The following is a 19,735-nucleotide window of genomic DNA, read 5'->3' as shown; positions in this document are numbered from 1 at the left end:
ATTTATGTTCAACATCCAATCTTCAGTTCATGTTCATCAACTCCAGGTCACCAAACATTAAGCTACAACAAAACTCCTTATAACTGAATCCCCAAAGACTTAAATTTGTTTCACATATCAAATGATTATGTACTAACAGAAGAGAAATCATCAGTACAGTTTGGTGAATCACAACCATCGCTACATGAAAAATTAACTGCAACAGAAAATAGTTTTGAGGCTTTAAATTTGTCACTTTCCCCTTTTTAAAATGGAGATTCTGACACCATCAACCTGGTGTCTCCAGCTTTGTTTACTGTCTGCATGTAGAAAATAGATAAATAGAACATGCTAGTCAGGCTCTGTAGCATTTCTTGGGAACATATTTACAGTTAACTGTTACTGAGGATCCTGCATTTACTCTGACTTGAGTTTTCAATCCATTCAAGTCAATTTTCAGAAGTACAAACATTCATTACAGATTTAAAAATATCTTATGAATGCTTGGAGGAAAAAAAAAATCAGTTCACTACATTTCAGAGTCAAGCTCAACTTCCTGTAGGGTTCATTTGACTGGCAATTTGTTTTATCATTATATGACATCTACAAACTGACAGCTCTGCTTATCTAACAGCAAATCAGAAGCTGAAGGCTGAACGTCTGAACAGACTGAGCCCTGTGGGGTAACAGCTGAATGTTGGACTGCAGAGACTGACGGCACCAGAACCTTTGAGAATGTTAAAAAATTGTTATGCTTCTATAAGTGACCAAAATACTGATCCACAGCCCTGCTCACCAAGCCTGTCAAAATAAATCAATTCGTCACATGATACACAGTTCAGCACCAAGTTGAAAGTTTATTCAAAATCTATGAACAAAAGCAGAAAAGTAACAGAGACTGACAGTCATTTCCAGTGTTGTAGTGCAATCAGTGAACTAACCCTAAATATGTTTTCCAGAGAAAATGACTAACCTCAGTAACTATGTAGAACTAGTCAGTGTAACAGGAAGTAACCAGCAGCTTGGAGGAAAGTTCTATGAACAGTGAACATGAGTCGGGTCTAATGGAACCGTTCTACTCAGTCCCACTAGCAAAGCAAAAACCAATCAGCTCACAGACAGAGAACAGAAAGGTTTAAAGTGTAACTAACCCCAAATCAACTTTCTTGTCTTAATAAATTGTTTAAATAGGCGATTTAGGGTTCTTTATGTTTTTCAATAAATCATGTAAATTTGTTTAGTTCTGTGATATTCTACATAAAACAGTCTCAGTGCTCGGGTCCTTCAGTTGAATGTTGAAACACACAAAACTCCCTACATTTGTCACTATATTAGGGGGCTGAAGAGGAACAAACAAAACAATAAATAGGCAAGAAACTGGATAAGTCAAGTGTTTGTCATCCTGACCACAGCGGCGCTCACCAGGCCTGTTGACATAAATCAATTCGTCACATGATAAATTAAAATAAGCTCAATAATTTCCATTTACATGATTGTTTTTCTTGTGTCTCTTTATACAAAACTCTTCAGTCTGGTGCTTTGGTCTAAACTAGCCTGTTTTTTTTTTAAAAGGTAATTTTGTTTACAGAAACTTCAGCATCCATTTTATTTGAAGTTCTGGTTGTTTTATTTATTTCGAATATTTAAAATGTCTTCAAAATCCAGTGTTAAATATTCATTAGAAGCTAAAGTTTAATGAAATTTGAAGATGTGTTCTTGCATAATGCCAATCTCATATTACTTGAAAATGGTCTCAAAACAAGAATATAATTGTTTATCGCAATAACTTCTAGGTGATTTATCATTCAGCAAAATATGTTAATATACCAGGCTTACCGCTCAGCCCTACACCTGGCTCAGTCTTTTGGCTCTGCCTGCTTTGATGCTTTCTAACAGGGGTTAGTTACACTTTAACATCACTAGTAGAGTCAGCTTTACACATTTAAAATATGTATATTCCAGAATTAGTTCTAATGTAAAATCTAACATGATTCAAGCTGAGCCTGAGAAAATCCTTCAATCTCAGTAGCAGTAAAGCTGCTGCTGTTTAGCACAACTTCAGTGTTTTGACCTAAAAGCTTCCTGATTGTAACTGCAGATCAGGAGGAAAAACAACATGGCGGCTGCTTAGGCCAGGTCTTCTTCTCCCTCCTCTTCAAACTCTCCCTCCTCCTCTGCCGTGGCCTCCTGGTACTGCTGGTATTCAGACACCAGGTCGTTCATGTTGCTCTCTGCCTCGGTGAACTCCATCTCGTCCATGCCCTCGCCAGTGTACCTGCGACGACACAACGTCAGTGTCTATATGATGTACAGCACGCCGCTATGAATCACTGCATTGTACTCACCAGTGCAGGAAGGCCTTGCGGCGGAACATGGCGGTGAACTGCTCCGAGATGCGCTTGAACAGCTCCTGGATGGCTGTGCTGTTTCCAATGAAGGTGGCGGCCATCTTGAGGCCGCGTGGCGGGATGTCGCAGACGGCCGTCTTCACGTTGTTGGGGATCCACTCCACGAAGTAGCTGCTGTTCTTGTTCTGAACGTTCAGCATCTGCTCGTCCACCTCCTTCATGGACATGCGGCCACGGAAGATGGCCGCCACCGTCAGGTAGCGGCCGTGGCGCGGGTCGCACGCCGCCATCATGTTCTTGGCGTCGAACATCTGCATGGTGAGTTCAGGGACTGTCAGGGCCCTGGAAGACAGACCTTCAGTTAAAAGGAAGTTTCTAAAACAGTGGTGTTGATCGTAATCTAAGGCTGGACGCAGAGTCTTCACCTGTACTGCTGGCTGCCTCGGCTCGTCAGCGGGGCGAAGCCCGGCATGAAGAAGTGCAGTCTGGGAAACGGCACCATGTTGACGGCCAGCTTCCTCAGGTCGGCGTTCAGCTGGCCGGGGAAGCGCAGGCAGGTGGTGACGCCGCTCATTGTGGCCGACACCAGGTGGTTCAGATCGCCGTAGGTGGGCGTGGTCAGCTTCAACGTACGGAAGCAGATGTCGTACAGCGCCTCGTTGTCAATGCAGTAGGTCTCATCGGTGTTCTCCACCAGCTGGTGGACGGACAGGGTGGCGTTATAGGGCTCCACCACGGTGTCTGACACCTGTCAGGAGGGGGCGGGGTTACAGAGAACAATGGAGCCTAGTTAAAGACCCAGAGGAAGCAGCTATGAGGCACAGCATCTTATCTGAACCGATTTGAATGCCAGATGTAAACCTTGGGTGACGGCACCACGCTGAACGTGTTCATGATGCGGTCCGGATACTCCTCCCGGATCTTGCTGATGAGGAGCGTGCCCATGCCGGAGCCGGTGCCTCCTCCCAGGGAGTGGGTGAGCTGGAAGCCCTGCAGGCAGTCGCAGCTCTCCGCCTCCTTCCTCACCACATCCAGCACCGAGTCCACCAGCTCGGCTCCTTCAGTGTAGTGGCCCTTAGCCCAGTTATTACCAGCACCGCTCTGACCTGGAACAGACCCAAGTAGAGAATATTCAGAGAATAAAGACTTAATTAGGACTATCATGACTTAGTTGTCAAAGTTCACTGTAAAGATTTGACTAGTTTTATAACTGCATCTTTGATCCAGATTTCTTAAACTTGAACTAAATTGAGTGGTTTTCCTTCAGACTGCTTCCTGTTTCCTCGCCTTTCTGGTCAACATTAGATCTGTTAGTGAGTTTAAAGGATTCTTTTCCATTTCAGCCTCATTCAAAACAGAAATAATAGTTTGTTTCCAGTTCACCTGCATCATATTTAACATTGTATTAAAAAAAATCTCTGTGGATTTTTTTAATACAAAAAAAGACAGTCTTCCAGTTTTGTGTGGCTGCTCTATGTAAATAAAATGCAAATATGCTAAAGCAATACACTCACCAAAAACAAAGTTGTCAGGCCTAAACACCTGTCCAAAAGGACCAGACCTCACAGAGTCCATAGTGCCCGGCTCCAAGTCCACCAGAACAGCACGAGGGACATACTTTCCACCTACAGGGGACAAAAGTAAATTGGACTAAAGTATAAAAAAATAGAAAGAAAAACATTTTCTCCATTAACTGCAATAATAATTTATTTTCTCTAATTATAAAAGCCAGTGTGCGCAACATGTGGGAGAAAAGTTGTAGCAACCGATTATCTGTTGCCAACAACTAAAAGGTTAGCAACAATTCTTCCTAAAGTTAATAGTCGCCGTTAGCAACAGCTAACTAGTAACCATTGAATTGACGTGAAGTCCAGGCCCTCTGGTGGACGGTCGTGGTACTAAAATGTTTCTTTGAGATATTGAATTACTTGGACCTCCAATGAAGTAATACTATACAACTATGAGGCAAACTATGAACCAACCTGACGCCTCGTTGTAATACACGTTGATACGGTCCAACTGAAGGTCGCTGTCCCCGTGGTATACCCCGGTTGGGTCAATACCGTGTTCGTCGCTTATCACCTCCCAAAACTACAACCAAAAAGAGAAGAAAAATATTAAATTAACTAATTGAGCAGAGAGATTTACTGAAAACAACGCAAGCCAACAGTTATGAATAGCCTTTCAGCTAACAGCTACGCTAGCATTTTTCCTGCTGAGCAAGCTGTTGATTATTTAGCAGCGCGCACAAACTAAGTAATATTTCAGTCGGTGTCCCAACGAATTTAGGCCGAAGTTTCAAGCATGAATACTTTCTAACCTTGGCTCCAATCTGGTTCCCGCATTGGCCAGCTTGAAGATGAACGATTTCCCTCATTTTGTCGAAATAAAGACTTTGTGACGCTTCACGAACAGGCAAAGTTGGTGCGCTACTCCACGCAGAGGATTATAAACCTAGGAGGTGGGTGGGAACGTTGCTTAACGGTTGCTACACGCCATTGGATGAAAAGGGTTTCACTTAAATTGTAAACGGTTCCTAATTGGACAATGTAACTTCAGTTCAAACATTGGTTGGAGTGAGCGGGGTTACCGGGTTACCTTGGAAACCAAAAATAAACCTTTAACAACACCGCTGGTGTTTTCGCCAAAGATTTTGCTTCACCATATTTTTTGCTTCGTATAGTTACAAGCATATCATGTTTAAAACTAAATTAATCTGTATTTATTTTTCAGTGATGAAAGTTTATACTGAATAAATGCGCAATAAAAATAAATTAAGTACAAAAATGTAAAAGTTGAAATGACATTTTACACGTTGAATGTTTCCATTATAGGTAAGCCTTCTGTATTCTTATGCTCGTTCCATTGTCTACATTTCATTTCTATTTAGTCATTTTGTTATATCTGTGTTCATTTGCATATTTTTTTTTATTTTATTAAATATTTTCTTACATTTTCTGTGTAATTAATGCTTGTCAGTATGTATTTATTTATTTAATAAACTTGCCAGTTGTCTCTATTACATTTTGGACAATTCTAAATAATATCCATATTTACACAATCTGTCTTCCTTGAAAACTGACTTATGAAGATATCATCCATGAATTTTTGCATTTCTCATGTAACCAATTTTATTGTTTATTTAAGACTGAGTTCTCAGACTGGAAATTTGCATTTCCCAACAACACTGTTGAATTTTAGCCCATCAAGAAGCCAAACAGGAGAGGTAGGAGTTATGAGATGATAGATGTTCAAAGAATAATAATAATAAAAAAGGGTGAAAAAATAATAAAATGTACAAAAAGCAGAGAAGGCATCCAGCACCAACAGATCAGACTGATACCAGATCACTGCAATTTTAAAAGGCAAGAGATTAAGACTAGTTGAGGAGAAGCACTCCTATATTTTTAGAAAGCAAAAGTCTTTTTTTTTATTTTCTGGATTTATGTTTTTGTGTGTGTTTATGTAGGCAACAATCTGTTTCATTAGGAACTCACTTTTCTGGTTGAACTCGAGTTGCCTGCAGAGTTTCCGTCCTGTCGACTGTAAACTGGACCTGTAAGTCCTTGTACAGAGGACATGTAGCTACAGAACACACACATTCTCACAAATATTACACCAAACTTTGTTTTTTCTTCTTTCAGAAGATACAGTTGAAACCAGAAGTTTACATTCACAGAATCAAGAGACAAACACGTTTCTTTCTACCTGAAGTTAAATCAGAACTTCTCATGTTTTTGATCAATTATTCCTATTTGTTAATGTCAGAAAGCTTAGCAATAACGTTCCTAAATAAATTTTTTTTTACTTTCTTCAAATTCAGAAGAAAACCTGTTATGTTTGATTGGTCCTGTGTCCTAGAGTTAAATGGGTTTTTGTCCAAAATGAGTACACAGACCACAGAAAAGCCAAACATGTTGTGGAAATGCTGCTGAAGCTGACAAGACAGATTCATTATCCACAGACAAACTGTCCTGGCCCAACGATGGGCTGAAAGGCCACTCAGCGAGGAAAAAGCCTTTACTTCAAAAGAAACATAAAAAGCCAGATTGCAGTTTGCAGATGCAGGGATAAAGATCTTTATTTTTGAAGAGATGTTCTGTGGTCTGATGAAACCGTTTGACCATAATGACCATCATTACATTTGGAGGAAAAACTACATTTTCTGAAAGCCTTCCAAAATTTGTTTTGCTTGTAGTTTTGAAAAGTGTGGAGTTCAATTACAAATATTTTCTAGATCTTAATTAGTATGGAAGAAAAAGATAAAGTATGAATACATTTTTGCATTTAACTTGCTTTTTGATCTTTCTGTGAAAATGTAAACAGAAACTGAAGTCAATTAGAAACACCCAAAACTATTACAAAAAGCTCAATGTAAAGAAATAAAAGATGAAACGACACCTGTCTGATAAAAATCAGACACGTCCTTTAATTACACCTCTGTATCTTTGTCTCAGTTGCAGGAGAAAAGGAATCTGAGATGAAGGAGAAAAAACGGAGGTCAGAGGGAATGCAGCCATTGGAGAGCTGCTGCGGGCCGCGCCTCCTGTTTCTGTTTGACCTGCTCCACCGGAGAGCAGAGCTGCTTTCAGCACCACCTCCTTCCTCCATCTGGGTGTTGTTGAACTGAACAACATGAGGCAGGTAATGGTTTGAGGATGTGGAAACAATAAAAGCACTGACTGTTTATTTATAAGATCAAGTTAATGTTATGTTTTTAAGAGTATGCCATGAGAAAAGTAATGTCAGCATATTAAAACTAAATGTTTTCGATGTCCTGATGACAAAGCACAGTCAACAGCAAATCCTCAGTTCAGTGAGAATGACTCATCCACTGCCCTCTGGCGGCAGCGGAAGGAACAGCAGGTTGATCTGAAACAACACAGAGACGGAGGAAAAGTCCCAGGATCTCTGGAAACCCTCCGAACGGAACGTTGGTTACGTATTGTAACCCCAGATTCTATGAGTATAGGCGCTTGTGGTTTGGTTCACTTTTCCAGATGTTTGCTGCCATTTTGGACCAACATTTGTGGATGATAATCAACAGCTTTAGCCAAATTATCCCAACTGCACAGACGAAACATTCTCAGGTTTCCAAACAGGAGTAGGAAAAGGAAATTGCTATATTTTAGGTATTCTTCCTCCCAAACAGTGTCTCTTTTGTAGGAACTGTCAGCTTTTTTCAGCAGAGCCACTTCAGCAATCCCAGTCAATTCTGGGATTGAGGAGCATATTTTGGGAAGGAATTAGTGACTAAGACTATATAGATTTTTATATTTAATTTCCTGCACAGTTTGGTAATGTTATGTTTCCCAGATTTAAAAAGAGTGCTTGAATTTTTAGAACAGTTCATTTGAGTGGAACTCACTGAGAAAAGATGTTTTTTTATTCCTATTCTGGTCTTTATTCTTGTATGGTTGGGTTGGATATCTGGTCCTTCAGATCTGCTTATAGCATGGAGACCCAGCCCAGTTAATGTGAACCATGGGTATTTAACTTTATGTCATTGTAACTAAGCATGTCAAACCACAAATTGACAAAATATGGATTTTCTTTAGCTGACTCAGATGATTGAAAGCTACAGTAAGTAGCTTTTCAATAAAACATTTTTTAAATATTTGTTAAAGCAAACACTGTGTTGTGACAGTACGCCATCAGACAGACAATCTGTGAAAAGATCAATGTCCTCCACCTTCTCCCTCAGATGTTATAGTTATTTGAAGAAAGGCACGGCTCCCAGTTAGTGATGTCTTTAATGTACTACATAGATACATAATCACAGTCATCACTTCAAGAATACTGCTCTGTCAATTCAGCAAAAATAATACTCACCTTAACATGCAATCATTCAAAAAGAGATCTCAGCCCTGACAAAACTCCATAATGCAAAATATATTAACAAAAATGTATTTCCAACTTCTAATTTGAAAGCTTTCTGAGCCCTCCAAAGGACATTGGAAGCAACACAGAACCTGAATCAGATGTTACTTCCATATAAAGATGTTATGATGCAGCTTCAGCAGAAGGTAAACAGGGGAAGGTTATTCCGTTTCAACTTCCATCCAAAAGGTAATGAGAACAACTAATCACAAAACAAAACCAACACAGATCTGGATGGAAGGTCTCAGGAGTGATGTAGTACAGGAGCAACAAGTCCAGAACAGTCTCAGCGTCTTTCTGACTGGAGGTGGATCTTCCTGAAAGGTTGTTTCTGCAGGTTAAAAAAATACAAAAGTCCATCCTGCAAACAATCCAGTGGGCCGTTCAAAGAGCAGCATTATAACCACGCTCCGCCAGCATCCGATCACCAGGTCAAAGCAGCACGGCGTTCTGTAAACCTCTACTCCTGTGTCCGATCCTTAGCAGCTTGTTTTAGGTTCCTGTTAGTGAAGGTCGGCTACAACTTCGGATTCCAAGGCCGGCTGGGAATGATGAGCCAGGTGGACGATGCGGCTAGTATCCATCATCATAATCCCCATCACATCCATAACCTGGACAGAGGGAGAGACAGAGGGGAAAAAAGAAATGACCATGCAGTGAGTGGGTGATTCAGGGTTGAGTTTATCTTCCCTCTGGTTCAGATCTGATTGTTTTGAGTCAGGTTTGAGTCACTCCCACATGTGGTCCTGAATCAGATTCCTGCTGGAGGTTTCCTCCTGTTAAAAGGGAATTCTTCCTTTCCACTTTCACAACATGTTTTCTCAGTATGAGGAACCGCTGCAGTGACTCAGTGCAACGAGCTGGACTGCCTTAGGTTACATTTTATTAACTGGAATCTCAAACTCAAAATGTATGCATTGGACCCATTTGTCTTGTTAAAGGCATTTAAATGACAGATCGGCTACATTCACACAGCAGGTCTCGATGCTCAACTCTTAATTTTTTGCTGAAATAAAATTTCAGAGATCTGATGAGAAGACGTTTGACGTTCTCCAGACTTATCTTGTTATAAAAATTAGTGATGAGAAAGCATTGGAAAATTGACAATATGGTACCACTTGTTTAAAAAACAAAAACATATTTAAGTACCAACTAACTACATTTATTCACCATGCGCTCTCTAAGGTAAACACCTGCTATGTGTTTAAACTGACCGTCGCCGCCCAGCAGCTCCATGGCACTGACACAGGTCTCCTCCTCTTCATCCTCTTCCTCGTCTACATCGTCATACAGGACGGGTCCACTCTCGACAACAGCTGCACTGGGAGGGGCCTCTGCAGTCGCTTCCTTGGGGGGAGGGGCTTTAGTCTGACCAAACGATCAGGAAGAGATGCTGATTATTTTCACCAGTTTAGTGGCTCATATGATTAAGTCAAACAAAGACATGGCACTACAGCAGAGATGGTAGATGTGCTAAATGTAGCGTTGTAATGTGACCAACATCTTTCACCTTATTACAGTAAATGACTTCAGCACCTGAGTTTTTTTTTTTTTTTTTTTTTTAGATAAAACCCCCCTAGCAAATCATTTACTTGAATGAAAAAAGGAGATATTAATCAGAGTTTTGGAATACTAATTTTCTTCATAGTTCAAAAAGTGAGTTTTTCTTTGTATTTCTAGGTCTTCCCATTGTATTAGTTAAGCTAACAAGTGTTCATACCAAAGGGTTAATTGGCAGTTGTCTATGTTTTCTCAACTGAATTGGGATTATTTTGCAGCGCTGAATCAAAAAATGACATTAATTTTTCCCAATCAGGTTTTTATTTTAATTTGATTTAGAGAAATCTGACCTTCTGACTAAACTGATTACATTTTTTGTGACATAATCAGTTAATTTCCATTCATATTTCTCATCCCAAAAAGATTTTAGGCGAAAATTTTTTTTCTTTTCAACAGTGTATTAATTAAATGCTACAAACTTGGATTTCTATAAACTGAATAATAAACACTGATAAGGGTAAGTACATATAAATTGAACATTTCGTCTTCATTGTATAAAATTCTCCGTCTCTTTTCTGTCCTGATGGAATCTCTCCTCCTGCTCATCACTCATTGATCAGATTCTCAGGAAACCGATCCAGATGTCAGAACAAGTCATGCATTTTGATGCTGATGTTGCTCCATAATTCAGAAAGTTGATCGCAAAACCAAAGTGATTTTTTGGATTCAGCTAATCAAAATGGCCCTAAAACAGTTAAAAAAACAGTTTGTTGGCTGTTGTCCAGTATTATGATCCTGATGAAACCAGTTGCATTCAGAAATCACATGATCACTAAATAAATTCCACTTAACTTAAAGGAGAACTCCAATGAAAATCTCAAAATGTTGATATTGCGTGAATATTTAAATAAAACATTTATCTGACCTAAAACTTAACTTGTTTTTAGCAGGATCTTTTGGTCAGTTTATACTTATGTGGGGTTATTTTTAGGGGGTGGAGTTGATGCGGTTGATGACGTGCTCTGTACCAAAATATTGTCGGCCTTCTGAGAGTGAAGTATTACAGAAAGTGATATATTAGGTGCAGAGCAAATGAACAGGAAGCTCACCTGCTCCACAGCCAGCTTCTTGTTGGGTTGTCTGCTGATGAACGGCTGCAGTCTGCAACACAATGACGATTAAAGACGTAGAATCAGAAAAATCTAAATTGAATTACGCTTTTGATCTTTACACAGGAGGAAAATAATGTAATGGCTAAAAATGTGAATCCCATGAACTGGCTCCATGTGAACAAAATGAATCCAGTTTAATTTGTCTTATTATATTAATGTTGAGATTCAAGCATTAGTGTTAGGGAAGGGATCTATTAAGTTAGCTAGCTAGCTTCTGAAGACTATTGCTACTATTAAACTACATTCTTCATTTAAAAAAAAAATTAAACCCACACACACTTTAATGAGCTCTGTTGTCCCTGAAATTATTTATTTTCCTTTTCCTTGCACTGACTGTCCTTTCTCTTAGTTTATTATATGAAGTCCAAATCTAACATACAGACGTTTCTGGTTGTATTGTGAGAAACAGGAAAATGTTTGGGGTGTATGCGAGGCACTGCAGTCTCAACCTTTCATCTATAAAAGTCTTTGGAAATCAAGACGTAAATGACGAGTAGCTCAACAAGGCACTCCGGTAGACAAGATGAGCTTCATGTTGACTGAAAACCAAACACAGATTTCAGTTGGTCCAAATTGGTCCAAATGTTTGTGTCTTGGCCACAAATCTTGGCCTGCGCTATGGCTAGTTATACATTTATTCTTTTACATTCATAATCTACAGAAACTCTGGACAATCTAGTTGATTTGCAAGGTAAAGCCAGCAAATAATGTTGTTAGAGTCCTACACTCTCTAAATCTCTATTGTCTCCAAGCACCTAGCTCCTGTCCCTGGAATGACAGTGAAATGGTGTGAATGAGAAGGAGCTCAGACCCAACTTTGAGTGACATGTCTCTCTGAGAAGGAAATCTTTTCTTAGACAGCCCCCAAGAGATAATCAGCAATGAATTTACCACTGGCGGTAATTCCTAAGTAGAAATCCCACCACGCTGGCTGATATTAACATAACTCCCGGGGGCTCCCCACCTTCTTTCATGCCCACCCAGCCGGGTGCCGAGCTCAACTCTCACTGATAAGACGGAGAGTGCGAGTGAGCTTTTAATTAATCTGCTGTAACCAGGGTAAAGGGATGGGAGAGCGGGGAATGTTTCATCTTCACCCCCAACGCTACCCGCCTTCATTCTCAAACCTTATTATAATATCCCAGACAAGGTGGTGGACCACTCACTACGGAGAGAAATATTCAGGTCACATGTGTTAGACAAGAGCAACTCCCCTGTGGTCTGAGCTGGACATTGTCAAGGAGGGGAAAGGTGAGGGACTGTAGGTGACTGGTAGAGGCAGAAAAGCAAAAAAGCAAATCTGCAAAATGCAGGCAGAGGTCACAGATAGGTCAAGAAAAGAAGTGACAGTAAAAGTGATGGATCCATGGGTTTGATCAAAAACAAAACTCTGGAGCTTTAAACATGGTGCACACAACTCCATTGAAAGACCAATGACGCAATTTGACTTGTGACCTCCATGAAGGTCACAGCTGAACTGCATTGGTCTTTCAATAAAGTTGTTACCTAGAACTTGAAGGTAGTATCATCTGCACTACCTTGTTTCAAGATGACCAGCCAACTTTACACTGTTACCATTTTAAGTTAAAAATTATCTTAGTGGGAGGAAAAAACAACAACAACAACAAAAATACAGTACTAGTATATTAGAAGGAAATTTGGGAGGGCAGTAAAAGTCAGTCTGGGAGTTGTGGGGTTAGTAATCTGTCGGTTCATCTTTTACAGATTTTTAGTTTTCTCTGTGCACTTTGGGAGTCGGTGAAGTCGTGTCAGAAACGGTTTGGATAACTGGCTGTTCCCATGAATCCACCTATATGACCCAAGGTTTACCAATTGGGTTGGGAGTATGGTTGTTAAAAAAATCTATATTTTGATATCATCTGTACTAGGAAACTGAATTATTCAAAGTCTAAACCGGCTCATTCACATCTGCCCAAACTATGGCACTTTTCCTGTAACTGCGTTGCAATAACAGAGACACTTGGCCTCTGTCATCCAACAATGAGCTGATACTGGAAGTTTTAAACTCTATCATCAGAAAACTCAAACATCCAGAAAACACCATGGCGGTGGGGGGCAGCATCTTTATGCTGGGACAGGGAAGCTGATCAGAGTGTATGAATGGGATTACAAACAAGCCAATCCTTCAATAGTTTTTATGCACAACCACTGCACAAGACTCCACTGCTGAAGGAAAATTCTGCTGAAGAACATCTGAAGCTTGCTCCTGAAGATTTGAAGCCAGTGAAATACTGGGAGAAAATAGTTTTGTTGGATAATGCTAAAGTTAAACTCTTAGGACTTTACAGCTAACAGCCACATTTACGAGAAGAAAGCTTCTGCACATCACCCCAAAACGAACATGCCAAAAGTGAAGGTTGCAGGTGGAAACCTCATGGTGTGGACTGTCAACGCAAACAGAACTTAAAAGGTCAGATAGAGACACGCCTGAAGATGAAATGAGTTTTGAATCCAATTATCATCAATAAGAAATTAATAGAACAGACTAAGTGTGACGAATATGTTAAAAAAGGAGCAGCACACGTCTTTAGGGTGAGGATGGTGCCAGATGTCAGGTAGCAAAACTCAGGTAGAAAGGAACCGATTTGCTGATTCTGTTTGGATCAGAAGAACCAACCAGCAATAAAGATCCACCACTAAGTATGAGACAAACACACATCTGTGGCTGTTCTCAGAATATAAATTGTGTCTCTCAAAAGGAAACCTTTGCTTAATAGGGAAAAAAAAACAATACAACTCACTGCCACTTCATATTGTTTGATGTGAGAAAACTTCAAGTATTTTTACTGGATGGTTTAAACCCTTCAGGCTCCAAACTTTGGAGTGATAATCCTCAACAACACAGATCTGCTGGCAAAGGTTTTCCACTTTCTGTCATAATATTTATTCACAGTGAAGCTAATTTCTGTCTGTGTGACGGCAGTCATTAATATCAGCTCCCTTCAGTCCACTGAGGAGGTCAAAGATCAAAAGGCCATCAGCAGTGTTGCCAGGCTAGCGGTGGCAGACTTCTTGGCAGCCTTTTATCACTATGGCGACCATTCACAATAGCAGGGAGTGACTCTCAGTCAGTGGAGCAGGCGACATAGTACAGATAAATCACTCCCTCCAGCAGAGTACAATAGAGAGCAGTGTTCTCACTGAGGTCTTTCCTACCTCTTGATCTCAGCATGTGGAGACATTAGTACAACCCGGTCTGTCCAGGGTCGACCAGTTCCAAATGCTTCAGACGACGTCCAAAACACTGAAACTTAAATATGGAGAACCAGCGCTGCTCAATGGAAATCCAACAGGGTTCACTCAGAGAATGCTTCTTGAAAAGTGGAGAAGAAAATTGTAGCTCACATGCAGTTGAACAACAAGCCACGCACGCAGCAATGTGTTTATTTACGTTTCTGAAAGTATTCACACCCTGTAACCCTTTTCACATTCAGGCACATTATAACCACAAGTATGTATATTCACTATGTAATGTAAATACACAACACACACAAAAAACTCATAAATTTGAGATTAATCTCAGAAATTTTCTTGGAAAAAAAAAATGTTTTTGAGTTTTGAAACTCAGAAATTTAAAAAAAAATTTTTTTGGAAAATTTCTGAGATTAATCTCAAATTTCAGTTTTCTGATGGAAATTTAATCCTTTTTTCTATCTACAATAGCCCTAACATGCTGTCATACATATCAAACTTATGCCAAGGATTTAAAAAGTTATTTTTTTAAAAACAAAAATATGTCAGAAACGTTCCATTGTTCAAGTCCAGAGCTTATTCTATAATATTATCATTAAACTGGAAGAATCAGTAAGTCATCTTTCCAGCAGCAGCATGAATAACCGCAGCCTTTCCTGGTTATCACACAATAAGAACATCCTACCAGTCCATGCCTAACACTGTCTAATTTCACCATGGTAATAATTAAAGACAGAAACCATTTGCTCCCTGACAGCTGGAATTGTTTCCTTTGTGTATCTTAAGCCACATTTAAATATGACTCTGATGTAGCCATTATATTAATTCACATCTTCAGGCTATACTGTAAGCCACTTAGCATTCATTACAGTAAAACACACGGATCTATTTAGCCTACTATCCAGGTTTGTCTTTCTTAACACTGCACATCGTGTTGAATTCTTCCTTATACATCAGCAAACAGCAGTTTCTCCCCGATCTCATTAACCCATCTTTAAACTGCAGTTAAAATATATACCGTAGATTAATTACCCAAAGAGATGGACCGTGACACAAAATGATATCCAAACTATTAATCAGCCTCCCATCCTGTCCACCCCATTTTACTCCGTCTGCACATTCTCTTTCCCTCCCTTTCCTTTCCTCCGTCGCCGGCTTTATCCATCCACTCAGGCAAGACGCTATGTTGGGCTTTCAGTCTCTGCTGGGTTTAGCCGTGCGTTCCTAATCAGCTTACTGCCAATGACACTCAGCCTGAGCTGAAAAGATGATTGAGGGAAGTAGTTTAGCCAATGGCTGAAAACTGGTAATAGCTTGGTAAGATGGAGGAGGTGGTGCCGGGGGGGTTCAGTAAAACAGAGCAGGAAGAGTGAATAACATGTAAGGTTTTGGGAGTGAAGACTAACACGGCAGGAAAGATAACATAACCTTTAGGTAGCAAGGCGCGCCTTCTTGAGGCTTCAGCAGCCATAAACTGGGCGGCGGCCTCAGGAAACCATCTATCACGCTAAAATCAACTTAATGTGAACGTTGTTAATTGTTGGTTAGGCTGCATTTTGTTTTATTTGGCGGATCAAACAAGGATCTTATCCAAATGGCCCAGTTTTTTTTTACCCTATAGCTTCTGTCATTATTTGTCTGTATTCATTACATAGATGTGTGGCGGTTAAGAAGGATGTCTGGACGGCATTGGATGAGCTGCTGTCACTCAACTTAGCCAAGTCAAATATTTAGAATCAAACAAATGCAGTCATGTCTCTGTCTCTGGTCTTTATTAGAAACAGGCTCATCCTTTAAGACTACAAATCTAAATAAATTAGACTTAAAGATATCAACAAACTCTCGTAGCCACATCCTCAGATAACTAACTATAAAATCTCTGGTATATTTGAAAGATAAACTCAGAATGAGCTAACTGTGAAAAATAAAATAAGACTTGAATGAAATGTCTCTTAACTCCAGTATTTGTAATGTGTAGTGACGATTCTTGAGGGCTTATCCAGGATCTCAACTTGGCGTGGAAAAATGACACATACACACACAAACAACACGCTTTTTTGATTTCCGTCTGTCCGTCTCCACTTATCCAACATCAGGTTGCAACTGTAACTGGCCCCAAACACTGAGACTCTCCAGGTCATCCTGGGGGAGTTCAAAGTGTTTCCAGATCAGAAAACATTAATACATCTTTCATTCATGAACTGGTTCAGGGCCCTTCAAATTTCAGTGCTTTGTCGAGAGCTGAAAAGTCTGTTTCTACGCGGTAGGAGAAGTGTATTTTCTTTTTTTACACATTTTCCTCTAATTTAACAATCCACAAACCTTTCCACTGATCACCAACACAGTGTTCACTCTCACTGCACCTAACAGAGACATAGAACAAAGAAGTTGATAATCAGGCAGCGACTACCAGATGACAGTAGATATGGCATTCATGTTCACTAACGTGAAAGCTGAAGTTACTTGCTGTTGAGGGATTCTTACATGTTATAGAACCATGACTGATCAAAATGGACATAAATCTAGAACTCATCCAAGACTATTGGGATCTGTTAAAGTATTGTATAAAGGTGGTTCTAAGTCTTAAAATATATCTAGTGGAATTTCTGAATTCCTCATTGTGGAGAGGCCAGTAAAATGCCAAGTCTGCTGGAGGATTTATAAATGTGTTTAATCTAACAACAAAAGTAGCTTGTGCTAAAAAGAGCATGATAAACTGCAGCAGACTTAACAGACTTATCAAAATCCTTCGGCGTCTCTGAGACCAAACAGAACACTACATCATGATTGAGAACCGGCTTTACAAAGGCCCTGCAAACAGCAACCAATGAAGAGATGAAATAACCAAAAGATGAGAGACGGAGCCAACAGTGGGCTTTATATCCCCTTAATCACCAAACAGCTGCCCCTACAGGGGTCCACGACAGTTCAAAGATGGCACCCAAAACCAGCATCAACTCAAAGGGCTTTAGAAAACAAAGCCATGTAGGAAAACCAATTCCTCCCAAAATCAAATACAGTGAAAACCTTTTAGTTTTTCCTGTACTGTAAACCAACACCGATTCAATTCTTCTGAAACGAGCAGAGCGGATCTTTTCTGTGATTGCTTGTTGTCAAAGCAACACCCGCAGACAAATCGTGTCTGTGGATTTGAGAAGATGGTAAAAAAAAAAAAGAAAAAAAGAAAAAAGGAATATCCCCAGGAGTGGAGAGGCAAACCGAGCATCTGTCCTCCTGTCGCAGCTGATTATCTTAGTCAGGCGGAAGGAGACGAGGTGGGGCTTTCTAGTGTTTACAGATTGAAGCCAGGGAAAAAAATTAAACATCTAGGTCTGAGCGCAGCAGAAGAGGAGGAATGGCTGGTGTGGCAGTAAAGAAACAGCTGGCATCTATCTAGTCTTGATTTAATTGGCTATCTGTTAGCAACACAGATTATTTAATAGTTTGAGGATCGCTAAGCTAATGTAATTATCGGCAGATGTATATGCCTAAAGTGGTAATTATGAGACACACTCACCTCTGACATAACCTACTGATTCTACAAAATCTTATAGCATTGGCAGAAACAGAGTAAACAGTCAAGATGGCATTTTTGTCGAAGGACAGCTGAAATCCTTCCAGAGGAGATGAGAAGATTTAATGGGGTTCTACATTCAAAAGGCACTCAGTGCTGTCTGAAATACAATCTAAAACAACCATCCTGATGTAGCAAAGGTTGATAAACTCTACTGACTCTACTCACCTTTCCAGAAGGATCCTACAAACTTAACTTTGTATTTTTCAGAGATTCACAAATACAAGACAATGAATCCGTCAATTTTTAGATTGATCGTCTTTGATTGCTGAGGGGCCAGCTGGAAGCTAAAATATTTAATTTCTTTCAGTCGGTGAATGCATCATTTGTAAGCACTACAAGGCTGAACTGGCACCAACCCTCCATCCTCCCATTTGGTACAGATCCTGCTGCTGTGATAAAAAAAATTCAGTTGGTTGTCTTTAGTATTGGAAAAAGTGTTTAAAATAAGTTCAGAGGTCTATAGAGATGTAAAAGTGATGCACTGATTTTTCGGCCAGCCAATTTATCTGTGCTGATTTCCTTCATTTTGGGAGATCAATGATCAGCTGTTTTTTACATTTGAAGCTGATCTTATCCGATCTTATCTACCTTGGCGAAGGTCTAAGAGTCAACCACTGTCCTCTTTTGATGTAGCAAAGGTTACAAAGGTTACATCAAAGGTTACATCTTTGGTGTCAATCAACAAGTGAGAAAAGTTTGATTGACACCAGGATATGTCTGCACGTTTGCAGTCAAAGATAGTCACACCGCTGTTGCCAACTCAACAACTTTCTTGCTATATTGGGCAACATTTCAGACAAAGAAAATTGGTATCGGCCAAAATCAGAATCGACAGGTTAAGTTTTTTAAAAGGTTGGTAATTGGCGATCTGTCAGAAAACTGCGATCAGTGCACCCATACTGAGAGGTCTTCAGCCAAAGACAAGACAGAAATCCTACAGATGCTAAAATCTGATGCCACTCCATTTTTGTTTACATTTCGTGAAGAAAGAAGTTTTGCTCATGCCTTTTTAGGGGTTTTTATGCAGTTTCCTTCAGTGGTTCTTGGTGCAGTGCCCCCACAGGCGAGGAGGGGAACAGGTTTTTCAAAGGCTTTGGTTAGTTTGACAATTTTGCAACTTTAGTTCCCAATCAAACCGAGTCTACTGGACTATCAGAAATAAAAACACTGTGGCTCTCAGGTGAACAACTGGTTGGGAACCACTGCTCCATGTCTCAGCTGTTTGAATATTTCCATGACAAGTACTGGCTACGTGCTGCCTCTTCTCCAAGTTAGTGCTACTTGTTGCTTTTGTGGACCTAACTGCTGAATACTAAGATTACTTGCTTTTCCTCAAAGATCCAACATCATCACCTGGATATTGTGTCCTGAACATATACTGCAGCATGAAAATCACTTAAAACAACGTAAACGAGCTGTACGTTTACGTTAACTCTTCCAATTCTGATTTTGTCAAATTTACATACCTGCTGTTTTGTTAGGAACATCTTAAAGTAAATGTTCCAACATTTTTAAGCTAACAGGACAACCTACCGTTTTCCCAGAGTGCTGAGCGGCATGCTGAGGCTCAGTGGGGTTCTAGTGGGCGCAGGTCTGCGGGTGCAGGCAGGCGTCCTAGGGGCCGGTGGCCCCACCTTCGGTGAGTCCTCTGCACCAGCCGGGCTGCTGCTAGGCTTCACGACGAGGTCCTTTAACACGTCATAGTTGATCTTGGTGGATATCTTCTTCTGCTCCAACATCTTCTCAATGGCCTCATCAGCAGTGCTGGCTCTGATGGCAGGGTGCTTCTTTGAAGGCCGTCTGGGCTGTTCAAAACAAAAAGGAAGCCTACGCTTGACAAACTGAAGTGTAGAAAATGTGACATTATTTGAAACGTCTGTCAATGACAACACTCCCAATTAGTTGTTAATCTAGAAGCAGACAAACAAAATAAACATTTCTACAGCTTGGCACATAACCACAATGTATTTTACTGGGACCTAATGTGATACATAATTATCAAAAGGGTTTACAAACAAAAAACAGACAACTTGAAGTGAGTTTTTAAAAATTATTTATTTAATCCC

General features: G+C 40.1%; 2 protein-coding genes across 3 annotated transcripts in view; both read right to left on the bottom strand.

Annotated features, from left to right (window-relative positions):
• Window positions 1-1,639: 1,639 nt before the first annotated feature.
• On the bottom strand, window positions 1,640-4,809 carry LOC106964506 (tubulin beta-1 chain-like). Its single transcript, XM_015060063.1, has 7 exons — window positions 4,648-4,809; window positions 4,310-4,418; window positions 3,842-3,952; window positions 3,189-3,433; window positions 2,753-3,075; window positions 2,325-2,669; window positions 1,640-2,254 (listed from the first exon to the last, which is right to left on the bottom strand). Exons 1-7 carry the CDS (start codon window positions 4,702-4,704, stop codon window positions 2,107-2,109), a joined length of 1,338 nt encoding a protein of 445 aa, XP_014915549.1. The 5' UTR covers window positions 4,705-4,809; the 3' UTR covers window positions 1,640-2,106.
• A 3,252-nt stretch (window positions 4,810-8,061) lies between these two features.
• The window catches only part of LOC106964503 (transcription factor IIIB 90 kDa subunit-like), a 60,424-nt gene continuing 48,750 nt past the window's right edge, over window positions 8,062-19,735 (bottom strand). For both annotated transcript variants that reach the window (XM_015060059.1, XM_015060060.1), the window contains 4 exons: window positions 19,203-19,474; window positions 10,817-10,868; window positions 9,422-9,575; window positions 8,062-8,818 (listed from right to left, as the gene is read on the bottom strand). In XM_015060059.1, coding sequence (XP_014915545.1) covers window positions 8,781-8,818; window positions 9,422-9,575; window positions 10,817-10,868; window positions 19,203-19,474 — 516 coding nt within the window. In that variant the 3' untranslated portion in view covers window positions 8,062-8,780. The remainder of the gene's footprint in view (window positions 8,819-9,421; window positions 9,576-10,816; window positions 10,869-19,202; window positions 19,475-19,735) is intronic.

This window comes from Poecilia latipinna, unplaced genomic scaffold (genome assembly GCF_001443285.1).
Source record: "Poecilia latipinna isolate Pla-1442-1.1 unplaced genomic scaffold, P_latipinna-1.0 Scaffold1683, whole genome shotgun sequence".
Lineage (NCBI taxonomy): Eukaryota > Metazoa > Chordata > Actinopteri > Cyprinodontiformes > Poeciliidae > Poecilia > Poecilia latipinna.
Note: the sequence above shows the minus strand (reverse complement) of the source record. Positions and strands in the feature narration are given on the sequence as shown.